The sequence below is a fragment of the Actinia tenebrosa genome, unplaced genomic scaffold (assembly GCF_029948245.1).
Source record: "Actinia tenebrosa isolate PJP-AT-01 unplaced genomic scaffold, QUT_ActTen_1.0 PGA_scaffold13__45_contigs__length_12533684, whole genome shotgun sequence".
Lineage (NCBI taxonomy): Eukaryota > Metazoa > Cnidaria > Anthozoa > Actiniaria > Actiniidae > Actinia > Actinia tenebrosa.
This window is the reverse complement of record NW_028292573.1, coordinates 12,331,605-12,359,098: the sequence shown is the minus strand read 5'-3', so window position 1 is coordinate 12,359,098 and position 27,494 is coordinate 12,331,605. Positions and strand designations below refer to the sequence as shown.

The 27,494-nt window shown below is 37.9% G+C and overlaps 1 protein-coding gene across 1 annotated transcript; it reads right to left on the bottom strand.

Moving 5' to 3' along the window:
- On the bottom strand, positions 1–27,358 carry LOC116295394 (uncharacterized). Its single transcript, XM_031703187.2, is given in 51 exon segments — positions 1–669; positions 975–1,060; positions 1,597–1,764; positions 2,228–2,435; positions 2,776–2,872; positions 3,005–3,066; positions 3,911–3,977; positions 4,064–4,131; positions 4,361–4,415; positions 4,675–4,730; positions 4,836–4,902; positions 4,998–5,053; positions 5,158–5,224; positions 5,747–5,814; positions 6,758–8,050; positions 8,052–8,838; positions 9,355–10,083; positions 10,307–10,585; positions 10,914–11,100; positions 11,591–11,942; positions 12,477–12,690; positions 13,017–13,121; positions 13,389–13,443; positions 13,933–13,994; positions 14,200–15,059; positions 15,380–15,440; positions 15,968–16,027; positions 16,399–16,464; positions 16,784–16,873; positions 17,309–17,368; positions 17,469–17,534; positions 17,991–18,080; positions 18,757–18,820; positions 19,037–19,293; positions 19,897–20,001; positions 20,598–20,624; positions 20,989–21,036; positions 21,119–21,190; positions 21,542–21,589; positions 21,665–21,791; positions 22,008–22,144; positions 22,474–22,557; positions 23,094–23,161; positions 23,506–23,587; positions 23,977–24,036; positions 24,745–24,798; positions 25,184–25,302; positions 25,937–26,026; positions 26,572–26,672; positions 27,027–27,086; positions 27,253–27,358. Coding segments are annotated over 50 exon segments (8,325 nt in total). The 5' UTR covers positions 27,080–27,086; positions 27,253–27,358; the 3' UTR covers positions 1–481.
- Positions 27,359–27,494: the final 136 nt, after the last annotated feature.

Below are 27,494 nucleotides of genomic sequence, written 5' to 3'. Positions count from 1 at the left end.
TGTGAAAAAAAAGCCGTAATATTTAATTATGTAATATCATTATATGTACAAACCTATAGCACGCCATATGTACATGAACACAACTATGACCAGGACGAAAATTTCCCAGCAGAACCGAAACATGGCAGGTGCATTGGATCAACACCGTCCCCCACCCTCCCCCTCAAGTATCTCCATTTTTTCTGCGCCAACCACTTAGATTCCATTTTATGTCTTTTCCAACCATCAGGAAAAAAATTAGGTCCTTTTTTACCCTTCATCCAAAAGTCTCCTTCAGAGTTCCCTGCAACATCTTGGAAGGTAACCGTGGGCTGTGCATCGAAGCAAGAACGGCCGTCCTTGCTTCGATGAACAGGCACGGTTACCTTTCAAGATGGCGCAGGGAACTGTGAATGGGATAATTCCGATGGCAGCCAACGACCAAGGGAGGTTACACAGTGCGCATGGCTGAAGACTGGCCACATCCTGGCGTGCCCTATCATTATTGGTGTTGACACTGATTGGGTTGGTCTTGGAACATCTCATTAGCTTTAGATGGTGACAGCCAGTTTGATTGCGTTGGTCTATTTTCTGTTTCTCTTACGGTCTTGCTGCTTCCTTTGTCGCTGTTTGGTTCTGAGCGAGAGTGCGTATGGCAGAATGAACTATCATCCTGGGTATTACTGGGAACTGTGTGACAACAAAGAGATTAATATAAAAGTGACGTGACAAAAATAGTGCCCTTCATGTTTCGGCGAGCAAGACAGCTCCACACATCGCAAGTTTACTCGTAGTGTCTCTAAATGCAGCTATTTTTGATGACGATTTTTTTTTTGCAAGTTTGCATACCAAGTCCAAAATGCACTGTTTTCTGCACGTTTTTCCGGGATTTCTTCTGTTCTGTGCCTTATTGATATATGAATATAACAACTGTAAAGGTTGGTAAGTAGCATGCACCATAGTTTCGAGTAAAGATGAAAACTGAATCTACATACCGAGTACATGTTGAGAGGCACGGCCGAGTTCTTTAACTTGTTTTCGTAGATGTCGGATTTCAGATGTCAGACGTGATACTTGGTTTCTGAATAATAAGAGACATTATTTTTTTATTTTGTCCCGGTCACTTAATTCACAAATTGTCTTAATAACTTCGTTCATTGGAAGGTAAAGAAACATGGGAATATGGGAAAAGAGATGGAATGAAATAGAAGGAAATAAAAAGGAGGGAAGTGGAAGGAAATATGAGGTTGAAGAATGAAATAAATGAAAGTGGGAAAAAAGACTGGATGATAATTGGAATAATAAGAAAATGGGAAAAATGGTTCAAATTAATCAAGAAAGCCCTAGAAAATCAGGACCATCAAAAAAGTATCAGTGCATGTATCAATAGCCAAATCCACTTGTGTGAAACGATTTTTTTTTTTCAAATGAGACCACGAGTTTGAGATTTCTTTTTAATCAGACCATTTCTGTGTTTAACGTTTGCGTATGAGAAGACACGTGAATATGGGTACAACTCAAGCACAGAATCTTATTCTCAAGGGCATGACGAGTCGTAAATAAAAATGGAAAAACATTACGCCTAAGTGGATTCGGCCCATTAAAAACCCAACTTACCCTGCATCAGTTTTTAACAGCGACAATGTAACCTTGTCCTTCTCCAGTTGCTCCTTTTCTTTCTTCAGTTTTTCATTCTCGCATTCAAGCTGCCCAACCTTGGCTTTGAGGGAATAGACAACCACACTGGAGACGACACCAACATCACTCTTTTCTGTAGACGATTGCCTGTTGGAACCAAATATATAGAACTAGGTTGAGAGAAAAGTCGTAGCTCATGCACATTTTCATCTTTAAGCTTCAGCTAGGAACTATGTCCAACAAAGTTTTCAAGTTGTGGAATCGGGTTTAATCGAATTTGTGATTGATCAGCAATTACTTTCTTTGGCACAAGCCTTAAAAAAGAATAAAAATATCTCCTCTATCTTGGGTGTAAATAATGTCTCTCCATTTCAGACCACGTGCCATTCTCTTTAGGATAAAGAATTCTGTTTAGGTCGTATCTATATTCGTGTGTCTTCTCATGCGCAACTATTCAAATGATACCCTAAGAAATTACACGTGGTCTGAAATTGAAAAAAGATTACACCCAAGATAGAGGTCTTTTATAGATCTTTCGTTTAGCAGGCAAAAAAAAAAAAAAAAAAAAAAAGCCAACTTAACGACACTTGCTACTTGTTAATGTACTCACGGTTTTAGTTGTACAGTGTTCTCCTGTGTCGATTCTTCTCGGAGTTTCCTCACTTCATGTTTCATTTTGGCAAGTTTAGCGTAGCCATATTCCACTTCTTTTCTTAACCGTTCATTTTCTTCTACTATTTTTAACCCTTTGTATTGAAGTTCCTGTATCTTCATGTTTTTGCCGGCAAGCTCAATGCGAAGAGATTCAAGATTTTCCTCTGTCAATGAAAAAGGGGGAAATTGGGATTAAAATGCAACAGCCAACCAAGATTACTTTAAATAACTGCTTTACTTGCTTCAGTCTTAGTAGACATAAAAACAAAGTTGTAACCTTTTTTGTCCCACAAACTCTGAAGTGGTCATATTCAATGCATGAAACAGTACTAAACTTACTTCAACCAGCGAAAATAGTACAACATGTCAATTGTTTCCCATTGTTCTATGAGTGCTATTTAGAACAAATTTGTGGCACTTACGTATTAATGTTACAAGATTATAGTGTTAGTATAAAGTTAGGAACTGAAACTCTGATGAATATATCTGTTCCTATGGACTAACCTTGCTGCGTGTTTGTCTTGTTTTCTTTCATAGATCTAATAATCGTCTTTAACCGTTGAATCTCATTCAATGCTTCACAAAACTTGGTCCTTGCAACCTGTCAGGAGTTATGAGATAGATAACATGTGAGTGTTGGTAAATTTACACTCCAAAGGTTTTCATATTCCAAAGAGCAAAGACAGCACCTTTACAAAATGCAGTATTACAATGTTAGAATCAATTCCTTCACCTCATTTTCCTTATCCTTGGTCTCAAATGAGTTGATCTTTAGCAATGCATCGTCTAACTCATCTAAAATATCGAGAAAATAAATAAATAAAAAAGAGAAAAAATAAGTAAAAATATGAAAGAGAACTGCTTGATTAATAAGCATTGCACAACTGAGTCTGCGACACAAGTGCAGTATAAGCATCAGCAACATACACAGACTCAGTGCAGCTCTACTCTCACAGGTGTGAGGAAAGATAACTGCTGTTAATGAGCACTGCACAGCTGAGTCTGCGACACAAGTACAGTATAAGCATCAGCAACATACAGACTCAGTGCAGCTCTACTCTCACAGGTGTGAGGAAAGATAACTGCTGTTAATGAGCACTGCACAACTGAGTCTGCGACACAAGTACAGTATAAGCATCAGCAACATACAGACTCAGTGCAGCTCTACTCTCACAGGTGTGAGGAAAGATAACTGCTGTTAATGAGCACTGCACAACTGAGTCTGCGACGCAAGTACAGTATAAGCATCAGCAACATACAGACTCAGTGCAGCTCTACTCTCACAGGTGGGAGAAAAGACAACTGCTGTTAATGAGCACTGCACAACTGAGTCTGCGACACAAGTACAATATAAGCATCAGCAACATACAGACTCAGTGCAGCTCTACTCTCACAGGTGTGAGGAAAGATAACTGCTGTTAATGAGCACTGCACAGCTGAGTCTGCGACACAAGTACAGTATAAGCATCAGCAACATACAGACTCAGTGCAGCTCTACTCTCACAGGTGTGAGGAAAGATAACTGCTGTTAATGAGCACTGCACAGCTGAGTCTGTATTTATTGATTCTATGGTTTAAGTGGTCAATGAAAGCAGCCGGAAATGTGAAAAAAAGATTGGCTTTTGCAAAAACCGCATACCTTGGACTTCATCAATAATTTTCTTCAGTCGATTTGTCTCCTTGTCGTATTCCTCGTAAGAGACAGTCTTCAAAACAATCATTAAAAAATCAAAATCATTATGACGTGGTATTCAGGAAAACTGTTAAAGCACTTTTTAGTAATCCCATTTACCTCGCTATCTTCCTTCTCCGTTCCTTCTTCTAGTTTCTGAATCTTTAGGACTTGTTGCTTTAGTTCAACTATGCAAGGAAAAATGGATATAATAAACAATTCTGTGCGCTCCATTGAAATGCTCGTCCACAGATTTCTATCATGAAATGTCAAAATATAAGGACCAAGCTGAGTAATACAAGAAAAGTGTGTTAATCGAAGTATTATGATCATCCAGGGTGGATGTAGTCCTGAGAACGGACTGTTTGATGTGACTGACGTTTTGACAACCTGAGCGTGGGTGAGCTGATTCAGTACCTTTCTGTTGCTCAATGATGCATTGAAGATGGGTGATCCTTTCGTCTTTATTGTGCTATTGGAAATAAAACATATCAAAGGTGATTTTATTGTTTTAGTTTACACTGAGCATTATAGCTTTAAATCGTCCCTTCATATTCTTCAAAAAACTAAAGTTTATGACTACGATGTAAAAACCAAACGAGCCTAATTCCAAATCGATTGTTGAGTGCCCTGACTTAGATCAGCCCAGAGGCTGTTTCATGTTTCCGTCTGTGTGAGTAAGGGTTTCAGATTCTAAAAACAATTCAAGGTTTTTTTTCGATGTTTCTTACATCTTTTTCATTCTGTTCCAAGCTATGTATCTTCATTAGAGCGTCATCGAGTTCATCTAATAAAAATAGAATAAAGCATCCCATTAAAATAACGGAAGTGGAAAAATAAAACTGAAAAATGGAAGTCGAAAAATAAAATGACTCCAATCTTTTCTGCATACCTTGGACTTCATCGATGATCTTCTTCAATCGGTTTGTTTCTTTGTCGTGTACTTCCCATGAGACACCCTATAACCAAAATAGACATCACAGTGTCTTAAAATTTGCTTCTTTCTGTAAATTTGGCGGTCTTCGAGAAACAGGCCAATAGTAACGTTTCTTACCTCTTTTTCTTTTCCCTCTAACGTACTTATCTTGAGCAAAGCTTCATCTAATTCATCTGAAATGTGAAAGTAAAAACTTGATGCAAAACCTAAAATAACATAAGCTACTGAATATGAAAAGTTACTTGTGTTATGTGAAATACGAGACTTTTAGACGTACCTTGAACTTCATCGATAATCTTCTTCAGTCGATTTGTTTCTTTATTATATTTCTCATAAGACACACCCTTTAAAAAAGATTTGGGCAAAAGTTAGGTTATAGTACATCAAACTAAAATGTGACCAGTCGCTGTGTATCAAGCATGCCAAGTCATTTTCTGACAGCACAGGGAAGCGAGCCATGTCGACAAATGCAACGTTACTGCGCAGGAGCAGAGCTTCGTTTGATACCAATTACAATTGCATTCCTTGTTTACATTGTAAGGGCGATCTAAGGAACTAATGGTTGAAGCATTAATTTGAAGAAAAACTGCTTTGAACCGTGATGCGCATGAGCAGACCAATACTTGTACGCAGTTATTTGCAGTTATCTTGACAAATCAAAACGACGGCAAAAATAATTTGAATGATAACCTTGAAGATCTCAACACTAAGCATTGTCAAGAATAAGAAGCAGAAAAAGAAGTCATCCCAACTTTTCTTGCATCTTGGAAAATGACCTGTTGTCTATCGCTTATCGCCCTTGAAATAGGTATATATATTTCGAATTTAATTGATCGCAAATGAACAGGTTAGGACAAGTCCCTTACCTCGGTTTCTGTTTTATTTTCAAGGTTTTCCAAGGCCTGTATCTTCTGAGAGTATTCGTCTAGTGCAGCTAAAATAAACATATCAATAAGGAACGATTGATTAGTCAAATGAATGGATGAATAAATAGATGGATATTGCATTAGCAGCGCACGCAAACCGGGCATCTTATACTCATTAATAATTCATGAGCTCATCGACCAACCAGGGTTTCTTATTTGTACCACGTGCAGTAGTTTGAAACCCCCATCAAATACGACCGCGACCATTTCAAAGTTCTAGTAATTTGAAATATTTCAAAGTCCTACTACGCCGACGTTGAAATATTTCAAAGTACTAGAACTTTGAAATAAAAACAAACATAACAAAAAGAGTATAAGATGTCGTGTCAAATACTCGTCACTGTATACGCCTCGACATTTGAAATTCCAATCGGATTTTGAAACCCCAAAAGAATACAGCAACTCGTATTTGAAACATTACATCGTAAATGTTCCAAAACTCTAATTTTTTACGATTCTTCGTGATTACAAGACCAGACAGTTAGATATAATGGACCCTTCTCAGAAGTATCGTGGATGCAAGGCCAAGATGAAAATAGAAAAAAATCACACTTTTTGTCGATGGAATTTTTGGAATTTTTTGTTTGTTTTTGTTGTTGTATTTTTTCAATTTTCCATGATTACAAGACCAGACAGTTAGATATAATGGACCCTTTTCAGAAAAATTGTGGATGCAAGGCCAACATGAAAATACAAAAAAATCACACTTTTTCTCTATGGAATTTGTGGATTTCTTTTATATTTATATATATATATATATCCATGTTAGCATCGCATTCAAGACAATTTTAAGAAGGTTGCATTCAAGTCGTCTTGATTTTTGGCCTCCGTTAATCAAATTTCGGTCTGAGTCAGCAATTTTCTGTCAACAGAAGTAAAAAATCTAGACAACTTGAACATTTGTTGTCACGTGATCATGAAAATGGGCTTAAAGACGAGGAAGAAATTTACCTTGCTTTTCTTTGATGATACTTCTCAACGTCTCGTTTTCTAATTCAGCCATGCTTGTTGTCTCCGGACTTGTTTGCTGTTCTTCAAGTTGGTCTCGCAAGTGCTTCAACGTGTTTCTCAATGCAGTATTTTCAGCCTCTGCATCAGCAAGTGACTTTGAAAGCTGTCCCTCATTCGTTCCACTATTTTGATGGATTTGGTACTCCAGCTCCATCTTCTGCTTTCGAGTCTTCTGTAGAGCATCCTCAACAGCTGCCGTATGCCTCTTAGACGACTCCAGCTCTTCTCGAAGATCTTCGTTAAGAAGGCGCTCGCTCGACAAAACAGTATTCATCTCTGCTATTTCACTCTTCAGTGAGTTAACTTTCTCTTGGCTGACATCAAACCCAGATTTTATTTTTTCTCTCAAATCTGCGCATTCCATTTGTTTTGCTTTGAGTGAGTTTTGCATTTCTGTCAGCTGCTTACGCTGTTGTTGTAGCGATTCCTCCTGCTTAGCATTTTCTCGTTGTAGTGGCATCAACTGTCCCTGTAGATCTTCCAACTCGGCTTGTTTTGCCAAGAGATGGACCTCTAATTGTCCATGGCTTTCACCTTCAGTAAACATTGAACCATCACGTTTCTGAATCAGACTTGGCTTTGCCTTGTACTCTTCCACCTTTTCTTCAGACAACGAAACTTTTCTCAATGCGTCTTCTAACTCGCACTGTACTGTGAGCAATGCTTCGCCATTTTCTGTTGTGAGGTTTTGAAGCTCAGCATTTCTAGTTTCAAAATCTGCCACCATCTTCTTGGCTTCTTGACACTCTTCTTTCAAGTTGTCGTAATTGTTTCTAAGCATTTCAAGTTCATTTTCGCTAAGCATTAAAGCCTTATTGGATTCGTCTAGCTCTGCTTTCACTTGGTCATACTTGTTTTGGACTTCAATAAAATTCCCATCGTTGCTTTTGGTCAGTAATTCTTCAACTTCGTTTTCCTTTTCTTTCAAAAACACCTTCAGTTGAGTATTAAGCTGTATTTCTTCTTCCAAAATTTTCTTGGATTCTTCAGCTTCTTGTTTTGTCAATTCTAATTCTTCTTTCAGACGAGCGCTACTCTCACTGTCCTCTTCATTTGCGTTGAAGAGCTCTTCTTCTTGCTCGCTTATCACCCTTCTTAACCGCTCGATACTTGCAGATGCTTCTTCTAGCTTGCAATTCTGTTCTTCAAACTGCTGCCGTGCTGCTTCGAGTTGGGTCTGGAGATCCTCATTTTGAATTTGCAGCTCCTCGTATTTCTTTTTAGCATCTTCAGCAGAACTTATGACTTTCTCTCAACTCCTCGACACTTGCCAACGCTTCATCTAGCTTGCAATTCTGTTCTTCAAACTTCTGCCGTGCTGCTTCGAGTTGGGTCTGGAGATCCTCATTTTGAATTTGCAGCTCCTCGTATTTCTCTTTAGCATCTTCGGCAGAACTTATGACTTTTCTCAACTCCTCGACACTTGCCGACGCTTCATCTAGCTTGCAATTCTGTTCTTCAATCTGCCGCTGTGCGCTTTCAAGTTTTGACTTGAGTTCTGCGTGCTCGAGATGAACCTCTTCCCCTCGTTTTCCAAGAACATCCTCCTTCAATCTGTTCTCAAGCTCCAAGTTTATTTGTTCCGTCTCATTCTTACAGGACTTGACTTCTTCGAGTTCTTTTTTTAAACGATCCACAGTGCACATCAAGTCATTGTCTGCCTGTCCCGCACCTTGTGAGTCCTTCATTGCATGTAGTTTTTCATTTAGTCTGATCAGTTCAGTTTCCTGTTCCTTGATAATATTTCTTAACTCTTCAATACATTTCTTAGCCTCATTGTGCCCCTGATTAGCCTCGTCTAATTCCATCTTGAATATCTCGACCTCACACTGGAGTCCATCAGATAGTTCGGTCTTTTCTCTGATCGTTTCCTTCATTTGCTTCAAGTTTTCCGCGTATTCCTGCAAGCTGTGACGTACCTCGTTGATCTCCAGTTCACGCTCATCCATCAGGAATGTCATGTGCTCTAGTTCTTCATCTTTGGTCTGAATCGTTATATTAAGACTGTTAATCATCTCATCCTTGAATAGACAAAAAAAATCTAGGTTAAAGTAGTCTCATGTGAATCAAGGGACTAGGCAGAGCAGTTGTGCACTCGCCTCTGGGGTCTATGGTTCGATTCCCAGACTCATAACAGTGCATCACATAAAAGTGGAATTTTTAGGGCTCACCCTTGATTCGAGGGTTTTCCTCCATCCCCAAAACCTAACACGCTAAATTACAATTGCATCTGTGTGAGTTAGCCATAGCCTGAGCGTTTGATCAGCCTAGTTTTTTTAGAATGACAATACATTTTGAAGGAGTTTCAAAATAGGGCACCGAGCAAAGTTTCCCATAAAGCGAGTATGAAGTACCCATCCATTGTTGCAACACAGGCGGGAATTGTCTTTTATACTGCATTTCCTTTTGCAGTTGTATTTTAGACAGTCCGCGGTAGTCTCTGCATAGTTTTTCAGGATCTCGGGGATGGGGTTTCTTATTGATACGAAATTCGTTTCAGTAGGGCCGAATTAAGAAAAGTTATAATGATATAATACCTGGTTTTCCAAGTGACTTCTGCTTTTATCAGTCAGACATAGGTTTTCCCTGTCTGTTTGCACATCACCATCTGTCTTCTTGTGGTTCTTGAAGTTAAGAATTTCGGCCTTCAATCTCGCAATTTCCTCCTTCAAGTTAACAGCTTCTTCAGCCTCTACCTCTTTTTCGTTTGCCTTCATTAGTTGTTCATCATACTTAAAGGATAATTCTTCATGCTGGACCTTCAATGCATCAAATTTGCTTTGGACTTTCTCAAGTTTTTGGGCCACATCTTGGAATTGGGTCCTGTAGCCTTCAAGTTCACTACAACCTTTGCATTTCGAAGAAGCTTTCTTGGGATTCTTGTTCTGTAATTCCTTATTTTCATACATAAGTTCTTCGCATTTCATGGACTTGCTTTTAAGCCTGCTTGCCAGCCCTTCAATCTCTTGCCTAAGACTCTGTCTTTCTTCGTCGAAATTTTGGGTACTGTTGGTCGAATCCTGCAACTGAACCAGCTGGATTTCTAAGTCTTCGATCTTTTCAACTTTCTTTTCAAGATCTACCTTCTGCTTCTTCGTTTCACTTGTCAGCTTATCGATGTGCGATTTCAGCTGTGTGACCTCGATTGACAAGTCGTTGACTTTACGATTTGTTTCTCTTAGTGTTTCGGTTTTCGTTACGAGCTGCGCTTTGATGACGTCTCGTTCTTCCTTCAAGGCACCGTTCCTTATATCAGCTCCCTTCAGCTATATAGAAAAGAATATGATCAATGTACAAATGTCATACCAATGCAATACAGTGCGTTGCTTTCGAGCGATTACACTCGTTTTCGAATATCACGCACGCGAGGAAATGGTCACTTTGCCGCCACCACAAAGAAGTTATTGGTGGATTGATCAGGGCGATGCAATATCCAGTCCTAAGGACGTACTTCCGGGATTTCCTGGAGTATTAAATTTAAAAAATTACCTGTCTATTCTCTTGTTCAAGTTCCTTCAGCCTCAGTTCTGCCTTCTCAAACTTCTGCTTCGTGATATCCAGATTGAATTCAACTTGTTTCAGTCGATGTGCAGATTTGTCATTACCACTAGTTGGCACCACCGACTTGGAATGCTGAGAGTAAAGTAACTCCATATCTTTCATCTGCTGTTTTATATCTTCTAACTGTTTGTGGGATACCTCGGTTTTGTGCTCGGCCAAGTCTTTCTCGGCTGTTAGATGACGACATCGAGCTTCTAGTTCCAAAATCTAAATAGGATCAAACAGAATTATACAGAATGTTTAAAAAAAGATTGCTTTTTCTTCTTCTTTTCTTTTGTCCTTAAAATTAATGCGCTAACTAAAGAAAGAAATAATATTAAACAGGGAACTCTGCGATATAATTTTATCATCTTTCTACAAGAACGCTTTCTTTAGTTCCTTCTTTCCTATCTTCCCACAGCTTTCTTTTTCCGAGCTTGAAATTATGCTATGGAAAGAACTTATCCTACTAAAGTTTGCAAACTTCCGATGAAGTCTCAATGAATAAATCAATAAAACTTTACTTGAAGACGATGATACTAAAAAAATGTTGTACCTTTTTCTCTTTTTCGTCTCTCTCTTTCTCAAGTTCACTTCTTAGTTGTGCTTGTACGCAGATGGTTTCGCGTCGTTCAGATCTCATTTTGTCGATCTGTTTTTGTTGGGTTAGATCACGGTTACTATCGCGCAGTAAAGATACTTTGTTTTCTTCAACTTGCTCCTTTAACTGTTCATATTTTGTCCTTGAAAAGCATATCACATATTATTTCAGAATAAGGAAAAATGAGAGAAAAATAAAGGAAAAAGACAAGAGGTAAAGATGGTGGAGGAACATGCAATCAGTAAAGAAGGAAATTAAAGAGGGAAAGGAAGGGATGAAGCGCAAGATCTTAGAGCATGAGAGGTAGGGAGTGAGGGAGTATGGAGGAAGGGAATAAAATAAGGAAGTAGGAAGGGACAGGGGAAGGAGGGGTAGAAGTAGAAGAGGGAAGTATGAAGAAGGGAGGAATGAGGCAAGGCGGACGGCAGACACATTATTAATGAAGGAAAGAGAGGAAAGAAGTAAAGACGCGATGGAATGAGATAGGAAGGATGAAACGGGAGGTTTTAAGGGGAAAATGAGGATGCACGGACAAGAGGGAAAGGGAAGAAGAAAGGAAAAAGCAACTAAAGAAAGAATAACAGAAAGAAAATCGGGGTAAATATGAAATATCCGGCAACATGACTCCTTACCTCAAAGCCTCGTGTCCTTTTTGTTCATTGTGCAATTCACGCACAGTTTCATCATGTTCCTTCTTTAGTTCTTCCAACTCAATATTAAACTTCTTACTCTGTGTCTGTCCACCAGTCACCAACATCTTGTATTCATTCATCTCTTTACACAGCTTATCGTAACACTCTTGCTTGTCGGCAAGGCTCTTTTCTAACGTTTGACGAGATTCTTCCAATTCAACAGCTTTGCCTTTCATTTCTTCCATGGAGTTCTGTAGTTCTTTATTTGACTGTCTCACAGATTCAAGTTCATGGGTAACATCCTGAAGTTCTTGCTGTTTTGCTTCCAGTTGAGTCTTTAGCACTGGAATATCTGAAAGGGAGTAAAACAATGTTGAGTTATCTATTATGGGATTGAATAGAAGAATGAAAGAAAAGTGGAGGAGATTAGAGTAGAGGAGAAGGGAAGGGGGGAAAAAACCCACACACATAAAAACAAACAAAGAGGGGAAGGAGCAAAAAGAAGACAAGTCAACAGATAACAGGGGAAAGGCAAGGGAAGAAAGAGGAAGGAAAAAGAAAAGACGAGTTAGAAAAAATAGAGAATTAAAATACAATAAAAAATACAATAAGGAAAAAAGAGGGATGGAAAAAGAATAAATCACCTCAAAAAAGGAGAAAAGGAAAAAGAAATAGAGAGAAAGAAAAAGGAAGAGGAAAGAATGGCAAAGAAAGTAAGGAAAGCCTTAAAGTTCCTCTTATTCACAATTTCCACATTTTTATGCAGCTTTTTACAGTCAAACTAAGAAAACCGTGAACACCTAAAATGTGTCTGGAATGTCAAACATTGTTTTCTGTGGGTTCACGGTTTTCTTAGTTTGACTGTAAAACGTTTTTTTTTTTTTACCTTCAAAAGATTCTATTTTCTTTTCCAAATCCTCATTAGCATGCTTTAGCTCAATATTCAACTTATTTAACTCTTCGTTATCCTCTACGATTTTTCTATATTCCTCACTGGTTTCTAATTGTTCACCAATATTAGAGTCCTCTTGGGCAGTGTTTACTTTAGCCATTATTAGCTCTTCCTTTGCGTTGAGCAGTTCTTCTTCCAAAGAGGTTACCTGTGAACAACACCAGTAAAGAGTGCGGTTAGAATAAATGTATATTCTCCCATACCAGCCTCGTTTTATTTTATTTTTGTTTCTGTATCTTCTTTCCTCCTTCCTCTCCTCTCTGTTCCTCTGTCTTATTCCCCCTCTTGTCCTCATCCTCATTCTATTTAAAGTGCATGACGCTCAGTAATAGAGAGCAAGAGATTAGCAAACAAAAATCTATGCTTAGCATGCCATGTCCTCCTCCTTTTTGGGGGGGAGGGGGGGTGACTGGGGACACGGGATGGGTACTCCTCACATTGACTCAAGAACAATAAATAATAATTGAAATGTACCTTTATGCACAAGTCCTCGTTTTCCTGATTCATTTGTTCCATGCGTTGTTTATAATTGGTCACCTTCTGGTGAGCTTCAAATATATCCTTCTGAATGTTCACAGACTGCGGTGAAAGAACAAATAAATTACTTTACAAGATGTTATAAAAAATGCGCTCAAATCGTCGTCTTAGGCCACCTATTTTGATTTACATATACGCGACCAATACTTCTAAGACATTTGGTTTTTTGGCTTAAAAGTTAAAAACTTAGGGCAATATTTTCATCACGGACGCTACTCAGGGTTTTGGGTTTCGTTTGTTTGGTTTTTTTTCTGCGTTGATTGAACTCAGGGAAACGCTATCACGTTTCATAAAGGTATTCTCGCTTACATCAGTTATTGCATTAGACAACTCGATCTTGATTTCATCTCTTTCAGTGGTGACTCTGGAAGATAAAACAGGAAGACGATGATGGATAATAGACAAAGATTAATTACTCGGAATTATAATCGCCACCAGTATCATCATGATCATCAGCGCACCGCTATCACCATTACCAAAACAATCATCATCAACACCACCATCAACATCAAATCACCATCATCATCACCGCTTCCATTATCACTACTCTTAACTCATAATTATCATTGTCTGCAACAATAAAATCATCATCATCATCACCGCTACCATTATCACTACTCTTAACTCATAATTATCATTGTCTGCAACAATAAAATCATCATCATCATCACCGCTACCATTATCACTACTCTTAACTCATAATTATCATTGTCTGCAACAATAAAATCATCATCATCATCATCATCACCATGTTTTAAAAATGAGTTCAATACCTCTGCGGCAACCTAACACCAAATCACACCTCCCTGCCCCATTCCCCATGTGTCCACGTAACTCTGATCATTGTACTTACTTTTCCAGGGATTCCTGAAGTGCTTGATTTTCCTCGTTCAACTTCTCAAGCTCCTTCTTCAACTGATCATTCAACCAAAGAATAAGAGTACTAAATATGATATTACATAAATCTTTGCCCAAAATGTCTGACCATGAAATGTGAATAAATTCAAGTTACAAATCCCGAGAGCTATTTCTTCCCCCCCAAGAAATCAGAACAGAAATAACAAAATAACAAAATTTGAAGACAAATACACATCGAAAATATACCAGGGTTGGACCTTACTTCTTCATTTGCTCCATTCTTTTGTCTTTCCATTTCTTCTGCAATTTTATTCAACTCTTCTTTCGCAGCGCCAAGTTCTTCTTCTTTAAGCTCAACATCTCGTCTCAGCTCTGCCATTTGCTGGTCTTTTGTTCGCTCAAGTTCTTCGTATTTTGTACATAGAGCTTCCTTCTCAAGCTCCAAGTCCGCCATTCTACTTGCTTCACTCTCAGCTCCTACCATACTTTCTTTAAGCTTGGCAACATCTTCAACGAGCTTAGAAATGGTTACATCTCTGTTGGAAACCCGCTCCTCAAACGTTTTAGTCATTGACGCAAACTCTTCTCTGCTATCTTCCTCGAAATCACTAAAAGTTTGGTTCACTTGTTCAAGCTCTTTTAACAAGGAGGTAATTTCTGAATCCTTTTCTAAGAGAAGACACTGGAACTCCTCTTGCAGGCAGGCTCTCTCGCTCTCCACATCGATCATACTTTCCTTGAGGTCCAGTATTAACTGCTCCATCTCTTCTCTCTCTTTATACAAGATATTCCTCTCGTTCTCCAGCTCTTCTTTCAACGAGGATTCGCAGATTTTCAAATTTTTACTTTCGCTAAGGGATTCTTCTTTGAGTTTTACTTCTTCTTCTAAGCTAATTTTGAGCTGTGAGATCTCTTTCAAAGCGACTTCTAGTTTTTGTTCATAATCTTCAACCTTTGCTTCGAGGGATAGTCTCTTTTCTGTAACTTTTTCATCTTCTTGTAGGCGTGATTTTAAAGCAAGATTTTCTTTCTTCATTTCGTTGACTTCTCCTTGTAAGTCTTCTGCACAGCTGTTTACTAGATTGCACTCATTTTGCAGCTCAGAAACTCGTTCCCGAAGTTCTAAATAAAAAATAACGAAATCAATTTTGAATTCCAATTAGGCCATATGCAGTCAAGTATGCCTAACCCTTTAAAACGAGCAGTTGCGTCAAAATGAAAAACAGAAATAAAACGACCACTTCGATATTGGTGAGAAGGTGCAGTTTCAGCTGCAGTCACAGAAGAAATGGCATTAAGAATAAAATGGAGTATTTTATAAGGATGTGTCTGGCATTTGTTGGCTGGCAAGCTATTACACCGCAGAACATTAACTGACATGACATTGTCAGCGCAGGCAAAAATGAGCACAAATTTAGAAAATTCCAGATTAATATTTGTACCTTTATTTTCTGCTTGTAATTTTTCCTCCTCTGCATTCTTGTCAAGTGAGTTGACCTTTACCTGTAGAATTGAAATATATGAAATATTACACGTCAGAACGCAAATCCGCTCTCCTATAGTACGACACGCGTGAAAATACATGTAATTGCTTTATTAGAGTGGAAACAGAGTTGCTTCCGTAAGACTGTGAAACCACACAGCATTACTAAGGCACAAAATTAACGTACGTTCAACAAATCACAGCGCGCGAGATGACTGCACAAGCAATCAGAATGCTTGAACATAGCACCCCGCTCACGGTCACGGAAGGCACTGGAGATCCATTAATTTGTTCATAGTCATACTAAAACTGCTCTAAGAGGACGTATTACGGATACACTATATCCTGTTTGGCAATCAAAACTCATCATTGTTTACAATAACCTTCTCCGTTGAATAATAAACAATTCAATGACTTGAAAATATAGCGACTTGCAAAAATGCAGGGTCGTATTTTAGAACTTTTCTTGGCATAAATCGGCTTCTCATACACGTGTTAGTGGGCAGCCACTTATATTGAAAAAAACAAAGGTTTACAAGGGTTTTACCTGAAGTGCTGCTTTATCAGCGTTTGCGGATTTAAGTTCCTCGATCGCATAATGAAGTTTCTGTTAAAAGGTATTGAAAGCCGGGCGTAAGATATTCGTGATTATTAACAAGAAAACAGATTAAACCTATAACAGCAAAAACTACAAGTAACAACAGCTTCAATGACAACAGCAGCAGCAACAACAAAACCAGCAGCAACAGCACGCGCAGCAACAACAGCAGCAATGACAGCAGCAAGCAGCAACAAGGCCAGCAGCAACAACACCAGCAATGACAGCAGCAACGACAACAGCAGCAGCAGCAACAGTAGAAGCGATGACAGCAGCAGCAACAACACCAGCAACAACAACAGCAGCAGAAGCAACGACAATAACAACAACAACAATAGCGACAAAAGAGGAAAAAGAAAAAACATAACACGTAAACTTACCCTCTCAAGTTCAGATTTCTCATCCAACAAACATTCCAAGTTATTGTTACTTTGGTCGATAAATTCCTGAAAATATACAGTTCGCACAGACAGGTTTAAATAAGTAAATGCAAAGGAGGAAGGCTTTACTGACTGCCACTTGACTCGAAAAAAAGTAACGATAAAAAATTAAACTACTGATAATAATAATACTCATACTCATAATAATAATAATAATGATAATAATAATAACAATAATAATAATCTAGATTATTAAGAATATTATTAATAATAATAATGATACTCATAATAATAATAATAATAATAATAATAACAATAATAAAACTCATAATAATAATAATAATAATATCGTTGCAGAGCGTGTCACTTATTATCTTTTGCTTACCAGGTTATCGTTATTTTCTTTGTTTAATTGCAGTATCTTGATTTTCAGATCTTCGATTTCATTCCTATACTTGGCTATTTGGTCATCATTCTTTAAATCAATAAGGACTCATTATTATAGTTAAATTTTTTTAATCTCAAACAGGACTTTACCTTATGTGCGATAGAGCAGTTTGTGTATGCCTGTGAAAAGCTCAGTGCAATATGTGTGCCTTGCCGTGACCGTGATGTTTTCTACAATTTTAAATGATTGGCTTATTTTTTTTCTTCTTGCGCAATTTGATTGGTCGGGCAGTGCAGTGAATGTGTGCTCGCCATGTTCTTTTTTGTGTTTTGGATATTTGATTGGATGGAGAGTAAATTCTCGCGCAATATTTTTAACTAGAAATTTAGCTAGAAACCAGACAGACCAAAAAAAAAAAAAAAAGGATTATATGTTCTAGTACTTAGCGCGATATTTTGCCTATGTTGCCTTACATATTCCAATCTACATTTTTACCCAAACCATTAATGTTTTCAAACAAACCTGTAATCTTTCTTTTTCATCATTTGCGATTCTAAGTTCATCAAATACACAGCGTAGTTTCTATGTAAAAAGAAGATGAGAGAGACAGTAAGCTCAAATGCGCGCATTCAAATATTTGCCAAATTATATTTCCATTATATAAAAGAAAGGGGTACGTTACCATTTCCAAATCTGATTTCTCGCTCATCAATCTTTCCAAGTTGTTGTTGCTTTGATCGATGAATTCCTACAAATATTACAGATACATCATGATATAAATGAGGCGTTTTACAGATATTTACTGCTAGCAGCAGAGCAGACAAGAGTACTGTACCGGATAGCATAGCAGTGCATAGAAGACGAGAGAAAAATAATAAAGGAAGGAAGGTAGGAAATGAGCTCCCTCGATGAGCGACCGAATGAGCTCTCTCGATGATATTTCGCTCTTGGCGAAATGAAGGACGGAAGGAAGGAGGGAAGGAATAAAGGAAGGAAGGAAGAAAGGAAGAAAGGAAGAAAGGAAGGAAGAAAGGAAGAAAGGAAGGAAGAAAGGAAGGAAGGAAGAAAGGAAGGAAGGAAGGATGGAAGGAGGAAGGAGGAAAGGAAGGTAGGAAGAATGAGAAAGTGCAAGAGAGGGGAATAACTGGAACGTGTGTTTACACTTTTAACTTACTTGGAATACACATTCCTTGACAAAACTTACCAGATTATCCTCATTCTCCCTTTTCATTTGAATCAATTGGATGTGAAGTTTTTCTATTTCATTCTTGTAGTGATTATCCCCATCATTGTCCTATAGATCAAAATTATAAATCATATAGGTTATACAATTATCGTTTCATGTGACCAGGAAGTAAGAAAGCTCACACCATCCAGTCGTAAAAACAATATAACACGAGCATAAGAACAGCCACTGAGTAGCTAAGTAACGCCTCCTCTACCTTGCGCTTCCAAGATGGGGGACAAACCTGATGCAAATGAGTTTGAAGGGACTATTAACAGTCTACCCAGAAGCAGATTGGAAATTGAGCCCTGGCTAAACGAGGAAACACGTATACCGCTTGCATGCTTCCTTGATGTTTCCACATAGAAAACCACATAGAAAAACACGTATAAAACCTAGTTCAGAAATTGAATCCAAGACCCCATAGGTTTCATCACACATCATCCGTACTATCCAATCACTAGATGGAAAACAATGTCACTCGAAAGTTGCAGATGCCCAGGGGGAGAAAAATGTTTTGCTGGTTGAAGAAGGAATTACGGCGCAACGCACAAAAGTATTACAGCTTTTAATGTATTCACATACTTCAATGCACGGGCTTTCGTACATTAAACCAACATATTTCGATGCAATGCTGGCTGGTCTTACCAAATGAGGCGCGTAAAAGTATGCAAATACATTAAATGAGGTCATACTTTTGCGCGTTGGACTATAAAATTAAAGTGTATACTTAATTATTCTTTACCTCCGTTTGGATTTCTTTTTCTACGAATTCAGACACAGAAATCGAAGGATGGCGGGAGAACGAACTGAAGAAATAGAAACAAAACCAAAAAGTGAGTAAAGCCTTGTCCTTATCTCGTTTAAAGTAAGGAAGTAGAGAAAGAAGAAAGATTGGATCGAGGGAAGGAGTGAGAAGAGGAAGGAGGAGAGGAGATCAGAAAGAATGAAGGAAGGAAGGAAGGAAGGAGGGAAGGAAGGAAGGAGGGAAGGAAGGAAGGACACAAGCACGATTAAAACCATACCTTGGTGGATTATCAGAGAATTTAACCCTACGTAGTTTTTCTCCACTACGCCTCTTTCTTTCTTCCTTCACCAATAACTTTTCGAAATTGTTTGAACTAATGAAATCTGATTGGTTAGCATCGCTTTCCTCACTACTACTGGACATAGATCTTTCTGACTCGAAGTTAGAGAGCACCGACTGGGCTAATGCTGCAGCTGATTCTAGTGGATTGCTAGACAACGTAGCGCCAGCACCCGGACACCAAGTTTCTCTCCTCTGTAATAAAAATATTTAGTAAATTTATTTAGAATGTTTTTCATGGTCATGAGACTAATACAGCTAGGTACGTGATCTTGTGTCGATCCAACGTATTGTTACGAAGGAGCCTCTCCAGCGTCTGAGTTTATAGCCAGCCACTTGCTTGAACCAGACTCTTCACAATGATCTCAAGGGACACTTTGAAAGGTGGAGCAGATTGTAGCTACTACGCAGAATATTTTGGGATCGTTAAGCAGGGTTTCTGCCTTCTTAGAATCATTACTTTTGTCATTGCTATGCGCTGATCGACACAGGAAAATTGGGCAATGATATCTACCGTCAACAACTCTACTCGCATATGACACTGAGTCCGGGACTCGAACCTGCGTCACACTGGTAAGAGGCGAGCGCTCTCACCACTAAGCCACCCGTGCTTTCGTAAATAATCTACTTCTACATTCCATTTTATCATGAAATGAGAACCATAGATTTGCCCGGTCAGCCAATGGCCATTAAGTGGTACCTTCATAAAACAAGTACGAAATATTTATTTATTTTGTTTATTGGCGCTCGTTATCATAAATCAATAACACCTTACATATTGAGTCTAACGTGTCTTACCTTGGCAAACTTGGTGCGCTTGGTATTATTGCCTTCTTTTTCTGTCAGCCGCGATGAATTCAAGAAAGATGCTGTCAGCTTTTGTATTTGCTTTTCATGTTGAGCCTAAAAATCGAAATGAAAATCGAAATAAATATAGTGGCACCTCTATAATATGGACACCGATGGGTCAGAAAACAGTATCCTTAATATAGAGATAGGGTCTATGAAACAAAGAAGGTATGGTGATTTTGCTATTCCAAGGCTGAGGGGGAAAAAACTGGATCGTTTAAGTGCAGTGTACCTTTAAAACAGTCCCACAAGTCACTCCAATGACGACTCGACCCAGTTTTTGTCCTTAACCTCTAAGGTGTTCGTAAGGAGAGGTTCTGATATAACAAGCTTTCTAAACAAGTAAAGCGTTCTTTATAAATCTTAGCCTTGCAGAAAACTGGCCTAGGAAATAGCAAAGAACAGATTTGTACGAAAAATGCATGAGTTATAGAAAGTTTACAGACGTGCTTTGCACCGTGACCGGGACGGCTGCGCACTCCAATTTTGATTGGATAAAAGGTACATGGAACCTTGCACGCTGGGAACGTTTCATCTTCTACTATTCTGCATAAGTTTCATCATTTTGTATTTTAATTAGAGAATTACTCGATCAGCCTTACGAATGGTTTAAAGTGCATTCGTTTTTTTTGTGCCGAACGCGAACTCACCTTGGAATCCTCCAGCTGTTTTTGAAACTGAAAATAAAGGAACTATTAATGATCAACGATGTGAAAGCAGATGACCCTCTTCGCCCGCTCACTGTAGAAAGGTGGGCCAAAAGTGCATGCCGTAGGTTCTGTTTTATAGTCTCCCTTTGCTTTCACCATAGTTAATTAACTTGCTTTCACAAAAGATTTAGTACGCCACAACTACTTTAGTCCAACAAATGCGTTCGCCATAAATGCTCCACTGACTCCCCTAACACACAAACAAACAATCAAACACAAAAACAACAGCCCTCACAAAAACAGTGCACTCCAAAAGCCTATACAATAATTGTCCTCTAATCTTAACATCTTAATGCTAAAAATGCTAAAGAGTGACGTTCAAGACACCCACCTTTTCCTTCTCGCTCTGTAGCTCCGACAAGCAAGTATTTTCTTGTAACTACAATTATACCAAATAAATGATCAATATCAGCACTAACATGAATGTCATCAGTCTGAGTTTTCAGTGTGATTTCCATTACCTTTGATATTTGTTGCCTGAGATCTCGGATTTCTTTTTTCATTCTCTTTAGCATTGCACCATCATCAAGTACCTAAAATACACAAGTTTGTTTTTAATGGTTTCACGTTGAAACTTGTCGCTGATACTTGGTGCGCATTCTTTTAAATTTCAGTTGCATAAGCTGTGAGCTTGTTTCACAGATTTGAGTAAAAGTTTCACGTCTAAATTTTATGTCTAGTTTGCCGTGCACAAAAGCGGCCACTTTGTCATCGATCTCAATCAGGTAGCGAAAGCCGAAGCTACGTTGAGTAGAGAGCACTCGAAATACAGTGTAGGTGTTTGAGAGCACTTGTAATTGAAAAACTAAAACTAGTAGCGCACTTGCTGATGCAATGCATTCACTACATTCACTCCTCTAATAGATAAAATACTGAAGAATTACCTCATTTACTGAAGGGCAGTTCTTGATTGTCTTTGCTCTGCTTGCAAACTAAAAGCAGCCAAAACCATATCACAAATGAAATTGCAAATTTTTTATTTTCAAACTTAAATTCTTGAAACTGACCTTTAAAGTGCTGATAGACTCTTCAACAGATGCAGGTGTGACAGTACACAGGATACCCGTCTTGGCATTACCACCCAAAGAACTCTGGAGTATTCTTGTCAGCTTGGAGTCACGGAACGGAACAAAGCTGCAAGAAAACACCAAGGTGTCCTTAATTTTGTGTAAATACTCTTATTTCCTTGATTTTGATTACAGCATAAGGTATTTAATGACACCCCCATGAAATTTACAACCTCATTTACAATGTCCCAGATATATGAGCACAGCCTAAATTTCAGTTTAAAACTTCTGCTCCAAGCACTTGCATGTTCTTAATTGTTATTTTGTTTACAGTGTACAGTACCTCTCTCCTTCACTGAGCTTGGCAATAACAGAACCCAGAGTAAAAAGACTCTTGTTGATGTGAGCCCCTTCCTTTAGCCGCAGTCCTTCTGCTCCCGTAAGAGAGACTCGTTCAGATCCTGCAAGATCCACCAAGTTCTGCCAGGACAAAATAAGAAGTCATAAGAAAAAGGGAAAGAGAGAGAGAAAAGGAAAAGCTGAGATGGAAAATGTAAAATGAGAAAACGAAGAATTAAAAAACAAATAGAATAAATGGAGGAAACTTGAGTGAATGGAGAAAGGGAGGGAGGGAGGGAGTAAAGAGGCATGGAAGGAAGAAAAGGTCCAAGAGACTACAGTAATAAAAAAAACGAACAAACATGTGTCCAGAAACAGCGCATGCCATGATTTAATAGTGTTTTTGTGTGCCACATAGCTAGCTTATTAAAACAGGATGATTACTTTTTCATCAGGGTTTATAAACTTACCAACTGAGATACCAAAACTGCTCCATCAGCATCATCTGAGTCTTGATCTACCTCTGGTCCAACTCTTTCACGGCTCTCAATATGCTGTAAACAAAACAAAAAAACATGTTATTGGATTAGGAAATATGGTCTAATATCCCTGAAATCTCTTGAATCCTTGTTCACCAGTCCACATGGGATACTAAACTAACTTCAATGATCGGGAACAAATGTTGTCAGGCTGGGATGGCTAACTCAAAGAGTGGTTGGAATTTTAAAAAATTGGAGAACCCAGAGAAAATACAGTCTGTAACAGTCAAAATGAAGGGAGACGCCTAACCAACCATAATCACGTAATATATAATACTGAGTCCAGGAATCAAGCCTGTGACTTCAGAGGTGAGAGCCGAATGTACTACTGAATAATACCACTTTTGAAAAGATGAAAAAAAGTACTGACGTTTTGGACGCTAGTCCTTCGTCGGAGTAAAAAAGCTTTTTTCATCTTTTTACAGTGTATAATTTACCCTTTTATCATTACTGTTTCATTAGAAACACTGACGCGGCTCACACTAGTTTTTAGCTAGTTATCTCTTCTCACTAATATTAAATAAGACCATGCATATATGTACAATACTTACAATAGCAAATATAGTGTGTGATCTGCTACTCTTATCATTCATGTTTGTCTCTCCAAAGTGCCTATTTTCTGTAAAAAGAAATTGGAGTTGAAAAAAATACATGTAAGAATGTGTACATGTAGATTTTGAATGAGAAGAACTTGACATACTAAAGAGATTGCTGATCACCAGCTGTTGTTTATACCTACTGCAGATTTTTATCAGGATAAATAAAGATGTTATTACTGTATTACATGTATTATTATTATCATTATTATTACTATTATTATCATTATTATTATTACTATTATTATTATTATGAAACAAATGATTACTGAATGCAAACATGTGAATTATGAAATAAATGTTCTAAACATTCACATTAATTTTATTATAATTTATTTAACAAAATTAATGTACTGTAAAAACTTACTTTCTCCTTCAACCATAAGACGATACAGCTGCTCAGATCCATTGACAGGGCACTGAGTGACTCCACTGACAAACACCTCTTTCTGTTGGATTCAACAATATACTGATTTGTTTACAGTGGCTTCTAAATTACATGCCAAAATTGTACAGTCTGCTGTTGTGATAAAGTAGCTAGGCTTTGGTGGAATTCAGTCAAGGCACTTCCATGGCATAGGCATGGAATGCCATTGGCATATTGCCTCCAAAAGCTTTGTGTTTGATCAGACAATGTTGTAAATACTGTATATTGTAATAAATATTTTGATTGATTTATCATAAAACTTTATTTTGTTGCAAAATAGAAAATTGTACAATTTCATGCATGTCATTGAGAAATACTAATATTTTTGAGAATCCCTTTTGCATTTCCTTCCTTTTGGAAAGGAATGCTAGTTCTCTTTTTCAATCATAATACTCTTTCATGTCAACAAACCTTGGAGTTTTCATGGATCTTGAGGTTTTTATTTGTAGGATTCAGCAAGTCTGTTATAACCTAAGAACAACAAAATAAATTTAAAAAAATTGTCAACCCTATTTATTATCAAAGCTTGGGCATACCTGAAAACAGCTTGAGGACAAGGCAAAGGACAAGGCTCTGTGGCGTTCAGATGTTGTTGATGGCCTATGCCCCACGAGGGGTGTACAGGCTTAGGAGGAGGGAGGAGGATTTATTATCAAAATAGTCATTTTGGTTAAGTTGTGATAAGTCAAGGCCTTGTAAATACATGTAAATAATTGGATGGGTTGTCAATTGTGATTTCATAATTTCATTAGGGGCGAAAGGCAAATGATGATCAGTGTGGGGCAGCATACAGTGTACATAATTTATTCAAAACATGAAAAATTGACAGTCTAGATGTTTTTAGTGGTTTCCTTGCCTACAAACAAGTAACTAAATATCTCAATAATAAGGTCTTTATTATTGAAATATTAGTCATTCCTGCTATTATTGGATCTTGGAATAATCTACCTCCTATATTGCTAATCACCAGCTATCACTTATTACCTGTTGCCATTCACCCCTTCAATATTTCTTGAAATAACAGTATCTCTACACAACAGCTAAGAGAAACTCCTTTCCCAACTCTTTTGTACAAAGCTAAGGTCTTAAATATTTCCTCATCTACCTGGTTTGGTACCCAGCTATCCAAAATCCACAAATTGCTTTCCAAAGATGACACTATCACAAAGCAATACTCACCTCGTTATATATCTCCATGTATGTCACAACAAGAAGGTACTCTCTGGCTGGATCCTATAAATCAAGTCAAAAGTTAAATGTTTTTTTAATTGGGAATGGTTGTCGTTTTTTGATGCATAGCTATAGCTAAATGAATAAGTGTAGGTCTTTTATGATCTTCTGACTGATCATAGGTTGTAGCTGGGTCAGTACAGAGGATGAAATGTTGTATAGGTGAAAAGAGTATTAGAAGGTTCATTGTTTTTTATGTGGTAATTTAAAGACTTACACCCAACAGTACTCCCTTCCACTACTGATTTTGATGCTACCTGAGTATACAGTGTATAGCATACATGTAGTATGTCTACAGGTATTGTGAACCAACCCTAAAACATCAATCAAGTACTACACTGTAGTTAAATGAAAAGATCAATTATTAAACTAAGATATTTTAGTGTACCTCATTTATGTGGTCAAACATATTTGTGATGGCAAGCTGGATGATTCCAGGGTTGTTCTTGTCACCCAGCATGGTGTAAGTTTTCCCCGAGGAGGTTTGCCCATATGCAAATATGGTGGCTAAGGTAGAAAGTAGAACATACAGTATTAAAAAATATATACTGCCTGGGTGTATAAGTACTGCACTCTTGTCTCAGCTTAACAAGCTTGAATACAATAAGGTGCCTTTGGCAGCCGCTATACAGTCCATGTACATGTATGATGCAGGAACACAGCTCTAACGTAATCAGGAAAATGAAAGATTTAAGTGTCTATGTCCTGAGACCTGAAAGTTGATGATGTGTATTTGGATTATCGCATAGGGTACATGGTGGAGTAGGGAAAGTCAGTGGAGAGGAAAAAGTACACCCTTTTTTTTTTTTTTTTTTTTGAGCTTTGGCAACACCCATTGAAACCAATACTACAAGATACCAAAGTGACCAGTCAATGTAACTGGTCGAGAGGAATGACCTGAGAGGTGTTTGGTCAGACATGACTATTGGTCACATCAGACTGATCTACATATGAGTAGTCAATGTGACTGGTCAAGAGGAATGACCTGAGAGGTGTTTGGTCAGACATGACTAGTTATTAGTCACATCAGACTGATCTACATGTGACCAGTCGAGAGGAATGACCTATTTAAAGGGCATTTGTCTCAACTAGTGACAATTTACTGGCCATTATTTTTAGCCTTGTCAGCACTGTCACTCACCATTAAACCCCAACATGGCTGATTCGATCATAGGTTTGGCAAATTTTTCGTACACATCTTCTGTGGTATCAATTTGATCAAACACTTGATCTAAAGTGACACAATAAAAAGAAGAGATATCTAAGCAACAAATCACAGTGGATTAACAAAGTCAAACATCAACTTTATTGAGTCCTGAAATTAGCTAAGCTGATTGGTTGATCTAAGTCAGACAATAGATAACTCACAGAATCTAAATGGAATTTAGCATATTGAGTTTTGTGGGGTGGAGGGAATGATCAATTATATCCTGATTCCAAGAATAGTCCCCTTCACAGTACTTCCCTTGCGCCATCTTGAAAGGTTACAGCACCTGTGCATCGAAGGGAGAATGTTGGTGACCTTGCAATGATAGACTTGTGAATAATTGTCCAAGGTGTTTAAAGAGGTCTCTTAATCATTGCAATGTCACTGTTGTTCTTGCTTTGATACACAGGCATGGTTACCTTTAAAGATGATACAGGGGACTGTGAAGGGAACTATTGCACCAAAGACCCCGATGCAAATGAGTGCACTATTGATGCACTACCTTGAATTCTTTACAGTTTATGACTCACATTATCTACTATTCGAAGTCAATCAAGTTTATAACATACCGAAAGTGAAGCAGGAAGTTGACAAAGGTTTGCCATTACTGATCTGAGTGATGCTGTTGCCATTCACTCTCCAGCTGCTTTGCTGTGATGATTCTTTCTCTCTGCAAAATATAGACAAAGTTCTTTCAATGCGCTGATATTCCGGTATTTTATGTAACACCCAAATACACTCATACACGAGTTCGTTTTTTTACTAGTATTATACACTTTTTAGGGATAAAGCCGTGAATAAAACCATATCAGTGAAGTGATACAATATCACTTCACGGTAAACTGGAAACTGCAAGTGTAATAAAATGTGTAATAAACAAATTATTACATGTTAAGAGGTTTATTTTCTCGTTTTCCTTTATATGATATACAATCGCTTTTAACATGTGATAGATCTCTATTTGCTGCATGAAGAATGGCGGAATCAGATGTTTCATACGATATCCCATATCTCCAAAACTTACCTCCGAATCAATGGCCTCACCCTTATCGCTACTTGTATGGAATCAGTAGCCATCTTAAACCTAAAAATATAATTCAAAAAGACGATCTCCGATCATTGCATTTATAAAGTCAACAGACATTTTGAAGTCTGAAAACTGGCTAGTGAACAAATCGATCTTAGAAAAAGTTGTCATAAACGACAAAATAATATAAATATTAGTTTACAAAATTCCAGCATATACTCACCTAATAACGCTTTTTCGTATCCCCGAATTATACCATTCGAATCTACGCCCTTCTAGTAAAAAATGGTCGAATAATGAAGAAAAATCAAAGCGCTTTCCTCCTGGAATGCAACTCGATCAGTAAAGTTTTCAAATAATGGAGGTAAAAAGAACGGGGCCTTTGATTGGCTAGAATTGACTCATACCCAGGCTTTTTTCTTATTCACGTTCCAAAAGATAACCAATCAAATTTAGTTTTTATAA